This window comes from Molossus molossus, unplaced genomic scaffold, assembly GCF_014108415.1.
Source record: "Molossus molossus isolate mMolMol1 unplaced genomic scaffold, mMolMol1.p scaffold_m16_p_1, whole genome shotgun sequence".
Classification (NCBI taxonomy): domain Eukaryota; kingdom Metazoa; phylum Chordata; class Mammalia; order Chiroptera; family Molossidae; genus Molossus; species Molossus molossus.
In genome coordinates this window covers 27,958,422-27,976,695 of record NW_023425344.1, presented here as the reverse complement: position 1 = coordinate 27,976,695, position 18,274 = coordinate 27,958,422, and the positions used below count along the sequence as shown (strand labels likewise).

At 41.4% G+C, this 18,274-nt stretch overlaps 1 protein-coding gene across 4 annotated transcripts in view; it reads right to left on the bottom strand.

Annotated features, from left to right (window-relative positions):
* FAM114A1 (family with sequence similarity 114 member A1) overlaps positions 1-18,274 on the bottom strand; it is a 59,274-nt gene that overhangs the window by 18,510 nt on the left and 22,490 nt on the right. For 2 of the 4 annotated variants that reach the window (XM_036244269.1, XM_036244289.1), the window contains 4 exons: positions 12,681-12,794; positions 12,459-12,565; positions 8,706-8,840; positions 4,273-4,425 (listed from right to left, as the gene is read on the bottom strand). In XM_036244269.1, the coding sequence (XP_036100162.1) occupies positions 4,273-4,425; positions 8,706-8,840; positions 12,459-12,565; positions 12,681-12,794 (509 nt within the window). Of the gene's footprint in view, positions 1-4,272; positions 4,426-8,705; positions 8,841-12,458; positions 12,566-12,680; positions 12,795-18,274 lie in introns of those variants that run through there. The other 2 variants (XM_036244279.1, XM_036244299.1) reach the window with 2 other exon arrangements.

Here is an 18,274-nt window from a genome sequence, read left to right as displayed (position 1 = left end):
AGGTTTATTTCAATTTCCAAGCTGGCCAAAGGGCATGGAGAACCACATAAAAAGTGAAGTAGGACTGTAAACTATAAGGCTTTTAATGTTTCATTCTGCGGGTCCAACACTTGCTCTGGAGAGAGAGCCAGCAGAGGAGACAGCATGCCCTTTAGAATACATTTTAATATTCATTATGGTAGTAGATTCCCACATCAGGATAAGTGAGAGAGTTAGAGAGGGCATCGAGATGCCAGAACACCATTTTCCTAAACGTTGCTAATGCAACAAGGGCCAAAGCCCTGTGGGAAGTCATCAACACAAAACCCATTAGCCGAGTTCAGCAGGTGAAAGCAAATGCTTGCTGCATGAGGGCTGCCTCCCCTCCTTTTCGTCCTGACCTTTTCAGACTCTTTATTTCAGCTCATACACTCATGTTTAGGTCTCAGAGTCCTAGATGTGCCCACATCAAATTCTTGCGCTTCACATATATGTTCCAAACGGCTGTTTTCTCAGAGCAAAAATAAAGGTAGTGGAATAAATGTGTTCAAGTTGGTGAAAATGTACATGCCCACGTGGAACATTTTGTTTTTTTCCAGGTCTTCTGAGGGTAGCCATCCTCTGGGAGTGAGTGTAGCGGGGTTTCTTCTTTGAGCATCCCTGGGATGGGTTCTTTTAAGCAAAGGACTCTTTTGTCAGCATCTGTCTACTACAGCATCTCTTTTGCTTCCTCTAGTTTATTCTGTTATGCCAAGGCAATGTTCATTGAAACTTTACTTCAATCCAATAATAAATAATTATGCACGCCTCAATAAATATTCATGGAATGCTGACGACATGCTCGGTGCTATGCTTAATTAAGTGCTGTTGGGATCACCAGGGTAGACAGTCCACCTTACAAACCTTTTTCCTAAAAGGAGACATGGAGTACCATTTTGAAGATTCTTGTTTACTGCATTTGTTAAATATTGAATATAATGGTGATACAATTATTAGTTTTTCCTTAAGATTTATAAATCACACCACATTGCCATGCCAACTGCCATCCTAGAATCAATCTAGTAGATACTAATGCTAATAAGTCCTTCGATTTCCATATACCTTGTGTTAGTTTTAGCCAATGGAATGTTAACAAAGGAGATATAAATAATTTCTGGGTCAAGGCTTTTAAAAAGTGGGAGTGTCCTCTCTACACTCTCTCTCTTTAGGCTGGTAGGATTAAGAAGACACTAGATAATGGCAAAAGTCAATACTTTAGACTTGGACACTGGGGAGTCCACAGGGCCAAAGGGATAGCCTGCCCAGAGCCCATACTCCCCCTTCTGGACTACCCCAAGAGGATACTCCAAGCCTGTGTATGGACCTTTTCCCCAGGCTATGCTCCTTACGATGGGACCATCTACTGGAGGGTGCACTCCTAGGTCCAAGGGAAGACAATGAGGTGGTCGTTTACACGGTGTGGGTGGAACTTGAACTAAGTCATCCTCACATGTGCCTATGAGGCTCTTTGAGGTGAGAGACAACTGGAGACACAGGGAGGAGAGCAGGCAGGAAGGTACTGTGGACATTTGAGGAATCTGAGAATCTAAATGGGAACCTGGCCTTCCAGGTGGTTACGCAAGTGTATCTGTCAAGGTAGGATGATAGAATCTATTGTCTTCAGCAGTCTGGATAAACAATGAATATTTTTGTAGTATAAGTGTATGTCTCAAATATTGCACAGGACATATTTATGCTTAAAAAAAGTATTCATTGTTTTTCTAAAGTTAAAATTTAACAAGTCAGCCTGTATTTTTACTTGTTAAATCTGACAACCCCAGTATAGGCCTCCATTTGTATTCTTGGCAGAGGCCTGTGAACATTAGGACGGAGCTAGTGGAGGCATGAGACAGGCAGAGCCTGGCTCCTGGCTCCCTAAATGCAGGGAAGCTGCCTGATGATCGAGCACCTCCATCCTGCACTGTTACAGGAGGAAGGATAATTTCTCATGGTTTCCACCCAGACATTTTTAGGACTGTTTATTATGGCACCCGGTAACTACTATTCCTTACTATGAAAACTGCAAAAATCTCCAGGTGGGGCTTGTGGGAGCAGCGTGCTAACAGAGGGAAATGCATCCCTCCAGAGACCTCACCTCCCTCCTAGTAACAGCAGTCCTTTGGGGCTCTTTTCTAGGAACCTGAGACTGTTTCCCAGCTGAGACCTTCATGGAAGCAGCCAGAGTAAAATCTCTCTCTGCCACCATGATAGAGGGGCCACGCTCCCTTACAATGTTTTTAGTAATAACAACAAATATGTGTAACATAAGAATGCATGTAAAAATAAAGTGTCATCAACATATAAACACATACATGTATATGTACAAAATGGCAGCTAACATTTATTGAATGCTTGTTATGTATTGGGCTTGCTATGACTAACTTCACATGAATTACCTCAATTATTTTAATAACCCTATAAGTAGGTTTTCATTATTATTTGCACTTCATAGATAAGGAAACTGAAGTAAGACAGGTCCAAAATCATTCAGCTACTGTGTTATAGTTGATCATGTAACATCGGACCCCAAACACAGCTTCTGTGGGGAAAACTCTGTGCTTCAGGGAAAAACTGCATTTTCTAAGCACACCTCACCAGATTATCAAATTCTGATTCTATGGGAGAAATTTCATAACTCTGTAAACTGTAGACACCTGATCACAAAACAAAATAATTCTTGATTATAGACATGTGAATGAATTTTGCCCAGTGGAGGGACAACCTCCCGTGGAAAAACCAGGTTTGTGTCCATTTGCACATTCATTTCAAAATTGTTTTACTCCTCATAAATTTGTGCTTCTTTGGCTTTTTCTTTTGATCACTTACAATATCCGTTTTAATATTAATTTAATTAATGAGTCAAATAAATTATTTAATTCATGTTCATTTTATATCTGTATAAGACTCATGATTTTGCTTTTAAAAAATTATTTGTTAACAGTTTAACTTCAAGACTGTCACTGATGGCTCATGGACAACTTTTTAGGAAATGAAAACAGATAGTAACTTGTAACCTGATAATCTTTTGGGTGCGGGGTGGGGATGTGTATGTCTCCCTCTTGGCTGGTTCTTGGTTGCCTGTTACGTGGCAGATGTCATCTTTCCCTGACTAGGTGCGTAGGAAGAATGTCTCAACCTCTTCAAAGTCCAAACGTGAAAGGATAAGGCCTAGAGAGTCAAAATATCTTCTCCATTCTGAGGTTCACTTCCAAGTTCAGCTTCCTTTCTAAGCACCTGCCTCTCCCCATGAATGGCCCATAGTTCCTCATAGCCTGTAGCCCCTCATGGCCTAGAGGTCCAGAGGGTACTGCCCTGTGACCTACACTGAAAAAATACCCCAGAATACAGTCAGCCTGACATTCACACAAAATGGTCATATATACAATTAAATGAGTTTTGACTGAAGGGATGATTTGACTTTGGGTGGTGGGCACACAATGCAATATACAGATCTTGTATCATAGAAGTGTACACTCGAAACCTATATAATCCTATTAACCAATGTCACCCCAATATATTTAATAAAAATAAATGAAATAAAGTGCTTAGAATAGTGGCTATATGTGTCGGTATAAGTTTTTGCTAACTACACACACACACACACACACACACACCCCACGTAGATCCTTTAAAAAAGAAATCACCAAACCCTGCTGATTTCTGCTCTTTGTGTTTTATTTTTGGGATCGCAGTGGGGGAACGTGAACATGCAGGGCTGCTAGGTAACTGCTAGGTTTCTGTTCAGGGGCACTCTCCAATAGACCTGTAATCACCAGCAAGATAATCCTGCCCTTTGTAGCCCAGGCAGTCTAACAAATGGGCGATTAAATACATAACCCATAAAAATAAATACGTTAAAACTCCACAGTCTGCTTTGTTTTCATTGGGTGGGAACAAAGATGGGGCTTGGTAGGGCACCTTTGATCTGGGTACATGTCACCAAAGGGAGGTGCAGGGCCAGGAGCCTGACAACCCAGCTCTGGCGCAGCCTTGTGCACCAACAGGTAGGGCTCGTGACGGCTCTTACTATGCTGGCCCTCTTGGGGCTGGGGGGAGTAACAGCTTGGCACAGGACACAGAGGAAGTAATATGGAGCATGAGGGGGTCATCAGGCTGTATAGCATTTGTGACCTTAGCACAATAATAAGGAGGCTCTAAAAATAAGATGTTTTAATGTTTGATTTTCCAGTTTCTTTCCTGTTTAGGAAAGCACGTTGATGAATATGTCATGTGAAATGACCAGTGCAGACATACCTTGCTTTCGCTTTCATTGGACAGAATTTCCAGAGCTTCCAGGTGTGACAGACCTTGGTACTCATCAAACAGCATGCCGTAGTGCGCAGTCCTCTCGGCCGTGAGCTGCTGCGCCAGCCTCTGCTTCTCCTTCTCCTTGGCCTCCCTTAACATCTGCAGAAACACACAGTCTCGGTATACGCGGTGTACGCCTGAAAGCCCTGTTTACTGCATAAGACGTAGGGGGCGACGGGGCTGACTTTGTAAGAGGCTTTAGTCACTTTGGAATCTCTAAAAAAAACCATGTTTTGATTGATTCTACCGACAATTTTTACACAATATTCCACTTTGAATTTTACATGTTCATTATGCACACAACGAAACAAAGCAAAAATTCTATGCCTGGGCATAGGGCTGGGAAGATGCACAACAAAAGCTTAATTGATTTCCATTGATGTGTGTGATTCAACTCTTTGAAATGTCCAAATTTTTTATAATGAGCAAATTTATGTGCACTAGAAAAGTTTAATCTATTGTGACAGGATTAACTGCGACATCTGCACTTAGGCAGACTTCAAAGCAGAAACAAACTGACCTGATTTTATGTCACATTATTTTAAAAACTGTGTGTATGTGTGTGTGTGTGTGTGTGTGTGTGTGGTTATCAAACCACAAAAAATCAATAAAATATAAACTCATAATGTGTTCCTTACTGGCTACTGAATATAAATAAGAATGTTAGCTTATCAATTCTTAGATTGGTCTTGAGAAGTATGACTGTGAACTGAGTTCCTCTTCACATCGATATTTTTTCTGGTTATGTTTTCATTGATTAAATAAAAGGACCACAAAACGAACACAAGTCCACCAGTCACTCCCAGTTTTCTACACTTACTTTCTTTGATTTTAAGCCTCATTTATTTGATTCCTCATCAAGTTTACTGGGGCATTAAGTTTATAGGGTTCTTTAGTATCTGTAAAGAGCACAATAAATACACTGTCTACCACAAGGTCAGGAAGGGAAGATTGTGGAAGAATAGATTTTGTTTTTATGATGTGTTAGTAAAACAGCCACTTCCTCCTTTTGGGTCTTGAGGTTGTTGGCTAAAAACTCAAAGGGCCATAGACAGAATTCTCCCTCCTGTTTCTCTTTAAATCAAAAAGTACAAGCTCTGAATTTTAAAGTTTTCAAAATGACCCCATCAAACCACTGGTAATTTTTAAGACAATAAAACCTAGGTAAGAAGGCTGAAAGAAAAAAATAGATTCATCTGAAATACGGTGTTGGAGAAGAGCTCTACGGATGGACCCCCAGAAAGATGAACAAGTGGGTCCTAGAGCAAATTAAGCCTGAAACATTGCTGGAGGCAAAAATGACAATACTGAAACTGGCCTTCTTGGGGCACATCATGAGAAGGCAGGGATCTTTGGAAAAGACAAGAATGCTGGGGAAAATAGAAGGCAGCAGGAAAAGAGAAAGAAAATAGGAGATGGATTGACCCCATTATAGAAGCCGTAGGCCTGAGGCCACAGGAGCTGAGCAGGGCTGTAAGGTCAGGATACTGTGGACGTCACTCACTCATACGGTCACGAGGAGTCACAGCTGACTCAGTAGCATGTAACAAACATAACTCTCCCCACTGATCTCACAATGTTTTTGGTGACCAAATAAAATAACTGAGTGACAGTCTGCCTGGTGTGGCTCAACTGGTTGGGCATTGTTCATGCACAGAGGGTCGCAGGTTCAATTCCCAGTCAGGGCACACACCCAGGTTGCAGGTTCAATCTCTGGTCAGGGCACGTGTGGGAGGCAATCTATTAATGTTTCTCTCACATCGATGCTTCTCTGTCTCTCCCTCCCCCTCCCTCTCTCTCTAAAATCAATAAAAATACATCCTCGGGTTAGGATTAAATAAAAACAAACAAACACCTAGTGACGTTGAAACTGCTTCCTTTCTCTACACCAACTTCCATCTTTAAATTTGTACTTTGGAATAGAGAGAAAAGGGCTGAAATGGAAGGTAAAAGGAAAATGTCATCCTGGAATGATTTGAATTCACTCCTAAAAAATGGAGAGTGAAATTCAAGTTGTCCTAAAGAAGACTGGCTTTACCCAGGACGTTGGTTCCATTTTCCCTCTGGAAAAGCAAAGGAGATGGGGTAAGAAGCAGGGAGTGATTCTAGTGTGGGATCTGAGAAATTTGGAGCGTTCCCCTGGGACAGAACACATGAGGCGTTAGGGTTGTGCATGGACGAACACTTCTGATGTCTGGAGTCATTTAGTGTGTGGATGAGCAAACACTAGCAGACTTCCCTGTCTCAGTGAATGGCAGCTTCATCCTTCCAATGCTTAGGACCAACACCTCGGAGCTATCCTTGCCTCCTCCCTTTATCTCACACCCCACGTTCAGCCCTTCAGGAACCTGGATCGGCCTTCGGACTGCACCCAGCACCCACGCCCCCTTCAGGGCTCCACACTGCTCCGCGCCCCCACTACCCCTTGTTCAGATCAGTGTAACTGCCTCCTGAGGAGGCTGAGAGGCTGGAGCATAAGTGACCAAGGGCCCCAGAGGCTGTGCTTTGAAATCCATCCCTCATTTGCACCGAGGTCATGCCTCCCGTGACTCTCCCTGTCCATCACAGTGCAGCAGGAACCCTAAGGCAGACCTGTTCCTGGGAGACAGGGAAGTCCTTGGTCAGTGGACTTTGGCTAAAGGGCTCCCCACCATGGCTTTGCCAAACCTTTCTTAGACTCCACCCAATCTTCTCTCCCTTTCCCCTTCACTGGGGTCAGATTTCCATCTTGGTCTGATGGCTCACCCAGCCTTCCTGGTACCCAACGCCCCGATTGGTTCTCTCACAGGCATTTCCTCTAATAAAATCCTTGCACGTTTAATGAAGCCCATCTTGACATCTGTTTCTGGGAGGACACAGACTGATATGTATTCTACCTGGTCTCCCTGCCCTTGGCCCTCCTCCCTACTCCATTTACTTTCAACACAGTCATTAGGGTGAGCCTTTCAAAGTCAGATGTGTCACTCTTTTCAAAATGCTGCCCTGCTTTCCCTATTTCACTAACGGGAAAGCCCAAAGTCCTTGCAAGTGCCCCCCATGATCTGCTGTCATCTGCTCCAAAATACCATTCTGGCCTTATCTCTAACAACTCTCATCCAGTCTCACTCCTCTCCCATGACATGGCGTCCTTGCTGTTTTTCTGTTCATACCAGATACTCCTGCCCCGGGGCCTTTGCACAAGCTGCTCTTTCTGACTGGAATGTGCTTTACTCAGATTTCTGCATGGTCAAGCCTTTCATCTCCTTCAAGTATTTGCTCAAATGTCATTATCTTTATCCATGAGCCCCTCATTCACAATCCAATTTAATATTTAACCTGCCCCTCATTCACTCCCACATTCCTGATTACCCTCTTCCTGCTCTACTTTTTCTTTTTTTCCACAGAACTCATTATCTTCTAAAATACTAGGTAATGTCTATTGTTTGCTTGCCTCTCTTCACTGGAACAAAACTCCTTAAGGACAAGAATTTTTATCTATTTTGGTTACTAAATGTATCTCAAATGCTTGGAACAGTCCTGGCACATAGCAGACATTTAAAATGCATTAGTGGAATGAATGAATGAATGAATGAATGAATGAATAAAAAATTGCTGTTTGGAAGGAGGTTAAAGTTGGTAGTGTTGTGGTGACCCTGTTTAAGCAGCCATGTAAATTACAGGTGCAGTGCTCAAGTGTGCCCCAGAATATTGCATGCTACACGTTTTGCACATGTTTCAGATATGTAATTAGAACAAACACTGCAGATGGTTCACGTGTCTTCTTGGGTGACCAATTTCTATGAGTATTGCTGCTTACTTTTTAGCAGTAGATTGAATATAGATATGATAAAAATTGTGAAGGTAGCACAAAAACTATGGTAATCTGGGAAACTTACCAGGTCCAGTTCTTTGTTTTACAGGTGTGTAAACTTTCAGGACTATGAGAAATAAATGTTTGCTGTGTCTAAGCACCTTGTCCATGACGTTTTATTATAGCAGCATGAATGGACAGACAAATGGCATAAATAAAATAATTTTCAAGAAGTTATTAATTGAATAAAAGCAAGGTACAAAAGAGTGTGGTTAGTATACTACCATTTGGTTGAAAAAGTATATACATATATATGTGCATATGTATGTATATATATGTACATGCATAGCTACCTATATCTTTATCTATATGAATATCTCTATATCCACATGGTAATTCTGAGAGAATCCATAAGAGGCTGTTATAGTGGTTGTCTCCCATGAGAAACTAAGTGGCTGGGGAAAGAGGAATATCAGAAACTCAGTTTTCACTCTGCACTATTTTGTGCCATTTGAATTTGAAAAATATAAATAAGAATGTATTTATTTTATTGACTGAAAGAAAAACTTTCAAAAGTATATGATCTCACCTGAGATAAAGAAACAGTCCTTTCCATGAGCGTCTTGGTCCGCTTAAAGCCTGGGTCACTTTCTGCGAGGACATTCATGGTTTTCTTGCCGATGAATTCCAAAGCATCAAGCCCCCCTGTTAAGACGCTTTTACCCTGCAGATGAGATTAGATTTTTACATTTTGTTGTTTTGCAGCAGTCAGCAACTCCTAGATGGCTCTATCTTCAAATATTAAAATCAATATAAAGTCACAATTTCTTTCTCATCAGATTTATCATCCACTTAATCCTATCTTCTTTCCCTTGGAAGACCATATATTATATAATTTGTAGGGCATACAAAATTATTTTAAAAGGATGGTTAGGAAAAACCAAAGCATATTTGGGATTAATTTTACCGGCTCTGTGTTTGTGAAGGATATATATCTAAGACATAAAGTTAATAGGTGACCCAATTGTTACTTTTGTTTGAAAAAATTTTAATCCAAGTAACAGAGTTATTTGAAACAATCTATTAAAATGTCCAATACTCTTGCCGGTTTAGGGAATTCTTTAATCTAGGGCCCTGCAGTAGGACCCTCAGGCTGTTTCAGATGGCTCTTAGATACTTTTAGAAATTAGTAATAACTGACTACAGTTAGTATATTCATGAAATAAGACAGGCTGATTTCCATATACTACTGGCTTTAGGAACTATTCTATTATACAAGTATCCTCTTGTGAATTCCTTTGTCAGCCATTGTTTCCCTTAAAAACAGAAAAAGATAAAAACAATCAGATTTACTCACATAAACTGTTCATATAAACAGAACTGCTTAAATGCTTTTTAAAATCCTCACCCGAGGATATTTTCTTTTTCCATTTATCTTCAGATAGAGTGGGAGTGGGGGGGGGCCCGAGGGAGTGAGGGAGGGATGGAGGGAGGGAAGAGAGAGAGAGAGAGAAAGAGAGAGAGAGAAAGAGAGAGACATATGACTGGTTGCCTCCCGCATGACCCTGAACCCTTGACTGGAATCAAACCCGTGACTCATTGGTCGGCAGGCTGACGCTCTAACTGCTGAGCCAAACTGGCCAGGGCAATTCTTTGCAACTTCTGTACATACCCTTCAACTACACAACTGCAATTACAATATGCACACACCTTGCATGAATTTATATATATCATACTTTATTATTATATTATTACCTACATGCATTTTCCAATCTTCATAATTATTACTTCAATAGCAATATTAGATTTCACTGAGTTAATATGCTTTATCCATCATTTCCATCTTGGACATTTAGACTTTGTTTTCAGTTTGGGAGCCAATCAATAATCATACTATAAAACAGATCTTAAAACACACATACTCTGGGGTGGGGTGGGGGGACGACACTGGAATATCAGCAATTCATACTTTTGTATATTTGATTTGTTTTCTCCTAACATCCTATGGGGGATTACTTCAGTAGAGAAAAAATGGGAGAAAGAAGGCTGTAGGAACTTTGAGTAAGGGCAGACCTGGTGGGGGTGTCTGGAGCTTGGGAAAAGAGAATATAGTGACCTCCCAATCTGTGGTTTTACTTTCCATGGTTTCAGTTACCAGTGGTCAACTGCAGATTAAAAATATTAAATGGAAGATTCCAGAAATAAACAATTCATAAAGTTTTAAGTTGTGCATCGTTCTGAGTAGTGTGATAAAATCTCATGCCATCCTGCTCTGTCCCAACTTGGATGTGAATCATCCCTTTGTCCATCGGATCCACACTGTATATTCCCCGCCCATTAGTCATTTAGTAGCTGTCTTTGTTATCAGATTGACTATCATTGTCTCCCAGTGGTTGTGTTCCAGTAACCCTTACTTTACTTAACAGTGTCCTCAAAGCACAAGAGTAGTGATGCTGGCAATTCGGATGTGCCAAAGAGAAGCCATGAAGTGCTTCCTTCAGGTGAAAAGGTGAGTATGGAAACAATAGTATATATAGGGTTCAGGTCTATCCATGGTTTCAGGTGTTCACTGGGGATCCTGGAACATCTCCCTTGCAGATAAGGGGAGACGACTGTACCAGAAGGTTGGAGAGAACACAGAAAGGAATGGAATGTGAGGATGCTGAAGACAAACTCGGAGTGCCCTGCACTGGAGCTCAGGAAGACTGTGAATCATTTCTTATACCAGAGATAGGGAAAGAGCTCCTTCCCACCCCAGCCCTACAAATTCCCCAGCGCATGCTGGACTTGCATTGCTACTTGATCCTAAAACACCTCTGCTGCTCCTTATGCACCCGACCTGGCCTAGAGGTCCTCAAGTATCAAGGAGAAGAGCACTCCTTTTCTTTTTTTTTTTTTTATCCTCACCTGAGGACATTTTTCCATTTTTTGTACAGATAGAGTGGGAGGGAGAGAGAGGAAGAGAGAGAGAGGGAGAAACATCGATGTGAAAGGGACACATCGAGTAGCTGCCACCTGCACGACCAACCAGGGCCGGGGACAAACTGCAACTGAGGTACATGCCCTTAGCGGGAACCGAACCCGGGTCTCTCCGGACCGCAGGCCAACGCTCTAACCACTGAGCCAAAATGGCCAGGGCGAGCACTCCTTTTCTATTTCTCGCATGCCCTGACCCCAAAGTCTGCGTAGGGTACCCTCCGATGTGTGTTCACAGCCCCTCTCCTTGCCATGGAGCATCGCATTTGCCTGTTTAGCGGTCTGTCTTCCAGGATACCCTCTTGTTTGTCAGCATATGCCCAGCATCCAGCAGAGCTCCTGGTATATATGAAGGTTAATCACCTTTCAAAACAATGAATGAATGAATTGAATGAGAGCATATTTCCAGAAAAACTAGTTCGTTGATTTTAATAGCAGGAAAGAGACCTTTTCTTCCTGACCCTGAAGACCAGCTAGCTGTCTCACCTCAGTTGGGGTGCTTCCCCCTTTTTTCATTTTTCATCTATATTTTGTTGCCAATAACAAGTTTCTTTTTTTCAATCTTTATCCATTTATCTTCAGATACAGTATGAGGGAGGGAGGGAGAGAGGGAGGGATGGAGGGAAAGAGAAAGAGAGAGAGAGAGAGAGACATCGATTGGTTGCCTCTCACACCACCCTGACCAGGGCCGGGGACCCAACTGCAACTGAGGTAGCATAACCCTTGACTGGAATCAAACCCGAGACTCTTTGGTCCGAGGCCTGATGCTCCAACCACTGAGCCAAATGGGCCAGGGCAATAACACGTTTCTTTAAGAGGCAGGCAGCACCACTCCCCGCTGGGGTGGAGGGTGGGTGGGGGCAGACTTTGGGTTATTTGAAGAAGGGACAGTGGAAACTGGGAATGGGGGAAGAATGTTGGTCTTAGTTATCTGGAAACACTTTAGAAACATCTCAGGGATGTTGTTCCTGACTCTTTACTGGCATTTATTTTTATTTAAATGGCTTTATACTTTTTCAAATTGAAGGTTAAGAGACGCAGAGCGTTGAGGGAAACAGCTGTCCCAGCTCTAAGAAAGAGCCTCTCTCCCCCCAGCCAGAGGCTGTCCTTGCAGCAGCTGGAGGCCGCTGTTACATCAGACTGAAAAATGGTCCTTTTAAGTAGCTCCTTTCTTTTAAACACAAAATGCATTTCGTTTTGCCCTTATTACTCTGGTTCCAAAGTTATGCCTTCTCCTAAACCATAATCCAAAGTTATGAGCCAGGCCATCTTTTCTCTAATATATCTAGGTCACTGGTAAATAGAGGTATCAAAAGCAGGTGCTGAGAGACACCAGGGAAAACAGAGGAAGCAGCTAACAACTTACTGTGTTTTGAACCGCATTGGTGATGGCTGACAGCATGCCCCGAGACCCTGCTGAAGGAGAAGTGGGTGGGCCTTCTGCAGAGCTCGGATCTGTGGCTGCATCTGCTACTAAAGAGAAAAACATCCGTTCACAGTTCACTTTGATGATCTGAAATATTCTACTTGTACACATAGTATAATACAGCCAAAGGCCAAGAAACCCCCAAATAAATACACTACTCACTTTGAGGGACATCATTGTCCATGTCAGGTTGGGCCCCTTCAGAAGAGCCAGAATTTACACTATGAATCCGCAGGGTGGCTCCTGCTTTTTCTTTGACTGCTGTCAATCCATGACCTATCAGGAAATAAAAATATGGTTCATGGATACAAGAGAAATCCACAGCCTGCAAATACTATAGCTCATCTTCCAGACTTATTGTAAGAAAGTGTGGTGGTAAACAGCATAGACTTTGCAATCACTCAGATGTAGGTTCCGATCCCACCTCAGCCTCCACACTGTTGAGTTGGGTGACCTTGGAGAAGTTTCCTAATTTCTCAGTGATTCAGTTTCTTCATTGAATTGCTAAGAGGAGCTAATGAGAGATGCTTTATGATTCCATTTTACTTCTCACACAGTCTCACTAGCAAGGTGGGATTCCAAACCGAAAATATTATCTGTGAATAGTGTTCCTGTCTTATCCTCCTTTCTCCTTTCCAAGCTCAAGGTAGGTCTCCATCATTCATTTTTTAATTCCTTGCAGGCCCAGCCCATTGCAGGTACTCCAATGCTATTTGGTGAACTGAAATCAGTTGAGCTTTAACATGCTCTTCCAACGTGTTAGTGTTAGTCATCCCTTTCACGTGGAGAGAGCAGGGACAGGAGCCCATGTGTCAAAATCAAAAGGCAAGTACGTGGGAAAACCAGGAAGGGCACCCAACAGCTCTGACAGTTGTCTTAGGCAGTAACTGTCTGAACACAACCCATAAGGATAGTCAGCCACGCCTGGCCAGTGTGGCTCAGAGGATTGAGCATCGTTCCGTGGACTGAGAGGTTCCAGTTTGATTCCTGGTCAGGGCACATGCCTCGGTTGCGGGCTCGATCCCAGGTGGGGGCTGTGCAGGAGGCAGCCGATTGATGTTTCTATCTCTCTCTCCCTTCCTCTCGCTCTCAAAAACCAATAAAAACATTAAAAAAAAAAAAAAAAGAATAGTCAGCCAGGATGAGGGGCACTGGTTTTGCTCCATCTGAGCAGGGACAAAACCTCTATCTCCCAGACCCAGCACAGTGGGTATTAACTATAACTATTTAGTGAATACAAAGCTGACCTTCTCATCCCCCGCACTCCACAACACACACACACACACACACACACACACACACACACACACATGGCTTGATATATATTCTTGTCTACATTTTATTCTGCAGCTTTTTTTTTTCTTTAGCCCTCATGATGACCTAAAGCTTTTCTCAGAGTTCCCAAACTGAACAAAAAAGTGAACAGTCTACTGAGGCTAATCAGTGGCGGTCTGAGATCTTGAAGGAGAAACAGCACGAGCTGCCATGTCACAGCGCTCACCTCTAGCACTCTGGAGGAAAGAGGGGTTTCACTCGGGATCTGGGCAATCTCAGGGCCTTAAAACCCAAGGCAGCAGCAATAGTAATACATGGGGGGGAAAGTTCAAGTCATGGCAGGATTTAGAGCCAAAAAGAACCACCTGGTCTTAGAAGGCACATAGAATTACCTGTCATTATACACAATCTAGAAAACCCTGAAATATTTATTAAAAATTTTTTTCTTTATTGATTTGAGAGAGAGAGGAAGGAAAAGGGAGAAAGAGATGGAAACATCCAGGAGAGAGAACATCGATTGGCTGCCTCCTGCATGCCCCCAACTGGGGATTGGGCCCACAACGTGGGCATGTGCCCTGACCAGAAATTAAACTGGCGACCTCTTGGTGCACAGGTCAATGCTCAACCACTGAGCCACACTGGCTGGGCAGAAAACCCTGAAATATTATTTACAATGTTTACAACATTAATTACATACAGAAATATATGTCTATGTTTATATGCAGATCATTAAATATAATTCAAATTCATCTCTGAGTTATATAGAAAAAAGATGCACTGTAACTGCCAAAACTAAGACTTGAATTAATTCTCTTTAGCTTCCAGTGAATTCTAAGCATTTCAATGGAAACTTATTGGAGTTTCAGTAACACATTTAAGTTATAGAACATTATCATCTACCTTATTTACATACTGAGTCCATATTCCTTGCCCTCTTTTAAAAACATATTTTTCAAAAGGAAATAATGTACATCCAGATCTGAATCTAGAATTCTCACCTAGAGTTTTGACAGCTAAAATCAAGGAATAAATGAGTTTGAGAAGGCTGGGAGGCATCTGCTGTAGCTTCTTTGCACAAGTCATGTAAGAAAGATGATTCTACATCTGCTCCTGAGACCACTCAGGGTTTATTAAACCTCATTGTCATTATCTTCTCTTTCACCTTTTCCACCCTTTGTTTCTGGAGGGAAATACCACTTTTATGTGCATATAAACAGGATTTGTTTGTTTAACAGACATGACAATAGGCTGCTACTCCAACCCCCCCCCCCACAGCTTTATTGAGGTATAATTATGTACACAGAATTGCACATATTTAAGGTTCCTCCAATAATATATTCTGATAAATAGTTCTTTTTTTTTTGCCCTGGCCGGTTTTGCGCAGCGGTTAAAGCGTTGGCCTGCGGTCCGGAGAGACCCGGGTTCGGTTCCCACTAAGGGCATGTACCTCGGTTGCAGTTTGTCCCCGGCCCTGGTTGGTCGTGTGGGTGGCAGCCACTCGATGTGTCCCTTTCACGTCGATGTTTCTCTCTCTCTATCTTCCTCTCACTCTACCTGAACAAAAAAGTGGAAAAATGTCCTCAGGTGAGGATAAAAAAAAAAAAAAATAGTTCTTTTTCCTGAATTCTTTTGGTAGTGAAGTACACCTTTACTGTATTCTACTAGAAATATAAAGCTCTGGTTTTTCATAGCTAGGTTTTACACTGTATACCACACCCCACTTTGAAGAGTAACTTCTAAAACTTTACTTAGTGTGACATCTAGTGCTCAGAACAAGGAAGTAAAAACGTGAAGTCTGTTGCCTTTTGACTGGGAGAGATTCATTCTCAGGTATTGATCGGTTCTACCAACAACAGAGAAAAACAACAAATATGAATACTACTATAGGGTATAGTTCCTAGATTAGTTTCTGCACATGTCATCACAAACCCTAAGTATCCTGCACGTAGTTTTTCTATTCAATATGTGTATTGTTTATTGTCTGTCTCCTTTCACTAACATGTAAGTTCTACCAGGGCTGGGGTTGTTGTCTTACTTGTTCACTGCTTTATCTCTATTGCCTAGAATAGTGCCTAGCACGGTAAGTATTTGCTGAATGAATTCTATATTGAACATCTTTGCACATATACATTAATGAACTTTGGCAAAAGATCATCAGTGCAATTGCTGGGCTAGAAGTACATGCATTTAAAATTTTATAGATAGTGATAACTGTTCTTCTGAAAGTTGCATCAATTTATACTCTTATTTGTGTGAATTTCTGAGAAATAGAACAATTTAAAAGTACAGGGTGGGGCAAAAGTGGGTTTAAAGTTGTTCATAAGAAAATAATATAATAATTAATGAATAATAGTACAAGAATAAATTCTGTTTTGTGTACTCATAACTGTAAACCTACTTTTGCCCCACCCTGTATCGACTGCATTTCAGCCTCTTCTATCAATGAATTCAAGATACTATGAAAAGTTGTGAGGAGCAATTGTTTACAAAACACACAGATGGTGTTGCTGGGCTCAACTAAAGCAACCTTCAGTGCAGCAAAAAGAGGAGGCACTAACCTTCCTTTTGGAAAAGTCTTCTCTCTCCACAGTGGTTGATGTCCACTTTGTAATCAGACTTCTCTTAAGGGTCAAAATTGACCAGAAGTGTTTCTGAACTGATAGTGTTTGCCAAGCCATCAAACAGAAATGCATTAACCCCTGGGCTGTATTAATAGATTATAAAGGATTGTGAACAAACTCTAAGCATGAATTCTACTTTCTTTAGTTTCTTTTTTATATATTCATTTAAAAAAAGAGAAATAAATAAATGAAATGAAAAGAAGGAAATGTTATATTAAAAATTAAAGCAATCTAAAAAAGGGGAACCCCTGAATGAATTAGCTGGTGCCCTACTCACGGGTCCTTTAGCATATGGGACCAGTAGAAAGTACCCATGAACCAAACTCTGATCATGATTCTTGAGAATTCTTACACCATCAGCAATGTCACAGGAATTTATGTGATATTAATAGTGATTTTTACAGTTAAGAATTCTTATTTTAGTATCATTTTGATAAGTTTGCCATTCTCTATAATAAATGCTGTCATTATTTCTGACAATGCTGGTAGAAGGGTTTCATTAAAATGTGCAGGAGGAAAAAAACAATGTGTAACTTGGGAGAGGATGGGGAAGAAGACAATGGTAATTCAGAAAGGTAAATACGCAGATTAGCCCAGCACTAGTGGCTTAGTTGGCTGAGCGTCATCCTGTGCACGGAAAGGTTTCTGGTTCGATTCCCATCAGAGCATATACCTGGTTGAGGGTTTGGTCCCAGGTCAGGGCATGTGTGGAAGGCAACTAATTGATGTTTCTCACATTGATGTTTCTCTGTTTCTTTCTCTCTCTGTCTTCCTTCCCCTCTCTAAGCATGTCCGTGGGTGAGGATTAAAAAAAAAAAAATGCAGATCAGATGCACTTCCCCCTAGGTGTTTAGACTCATAAAACTGTCAAAATTAGAATTTTAAATAAACATTTAGGCCTTTTATAGTATCTAGGAATACATAGCTCTATTCTACCATGAAGGTTTTACTTTGGTACACACATTTGGATAAGTTTCAGCATTGTCTCCTTTCATTCTGATAATTGGTCTATCCCTCTTAACTTAGTACATTCCAGGAACCAGTTAGGTGTCTAAGAGGCTTGTGGGAAATCACATCTGGTTCTTAAAATATCATTTTGAAATTATAATTTTTTTTTAACATTTTTCTTTCCCATTCTGGTTTCTGCCTGGATCTTCAATAATAACCATTTTTATTGCATTTTATATGAACTTGTCCAAAGGCATGAGTCTTCTTAGAATGTGATGACAGTGAAGCTGTGGATGAAACTAATGCAAGTGTTAACAGCCTTTCCAAAAATAATAGTTGGCTGAGAAATGCTTGATTTATATAAGCATTGGTAAGGTTTCTCTTTCTCATTTTCCTTTAACTTCGGGGGTCAACGTAGCGAGGCAATGACAAAATAGAAAAATACAGAGTGGCAAAAAGTCAATCAATTTTCTGTATTTTTCCACTTAGCACAGTATTTACAAACATCTTTCTCCTTCTATATACAGCTACAGACCATGGAAACATCATATTTCAGAAGTCAGAAGGAATCTTCAAATTTGTCAAGTTCCTCCACCCACACTTTTCCAAATAAGGAATCTGAGTCTCAGAGAGGTGAAGTACATGGTGTAGCTAGTTAGTGACAGTCTTTTGTGATCACAAGTTAGTAGCAGTCAGGACCTGGTCTTGGGTCTTATGACTCCCTCATATAGTGCTCTTTCCAAGAGAGAACCACCTTTAAATGTTTCTATTTTCCAATTACTCTCCTGCCAACTTTAAACAGTTCTAACCATTGTGACAGCAGTTTTTCCACAACTGTAAGAAGTATTGGCTTCTGCTTCTGGTGCTGAATTGACAGCTCTGTGTTTTGTTACAGACTGTGTGCTGCACTCC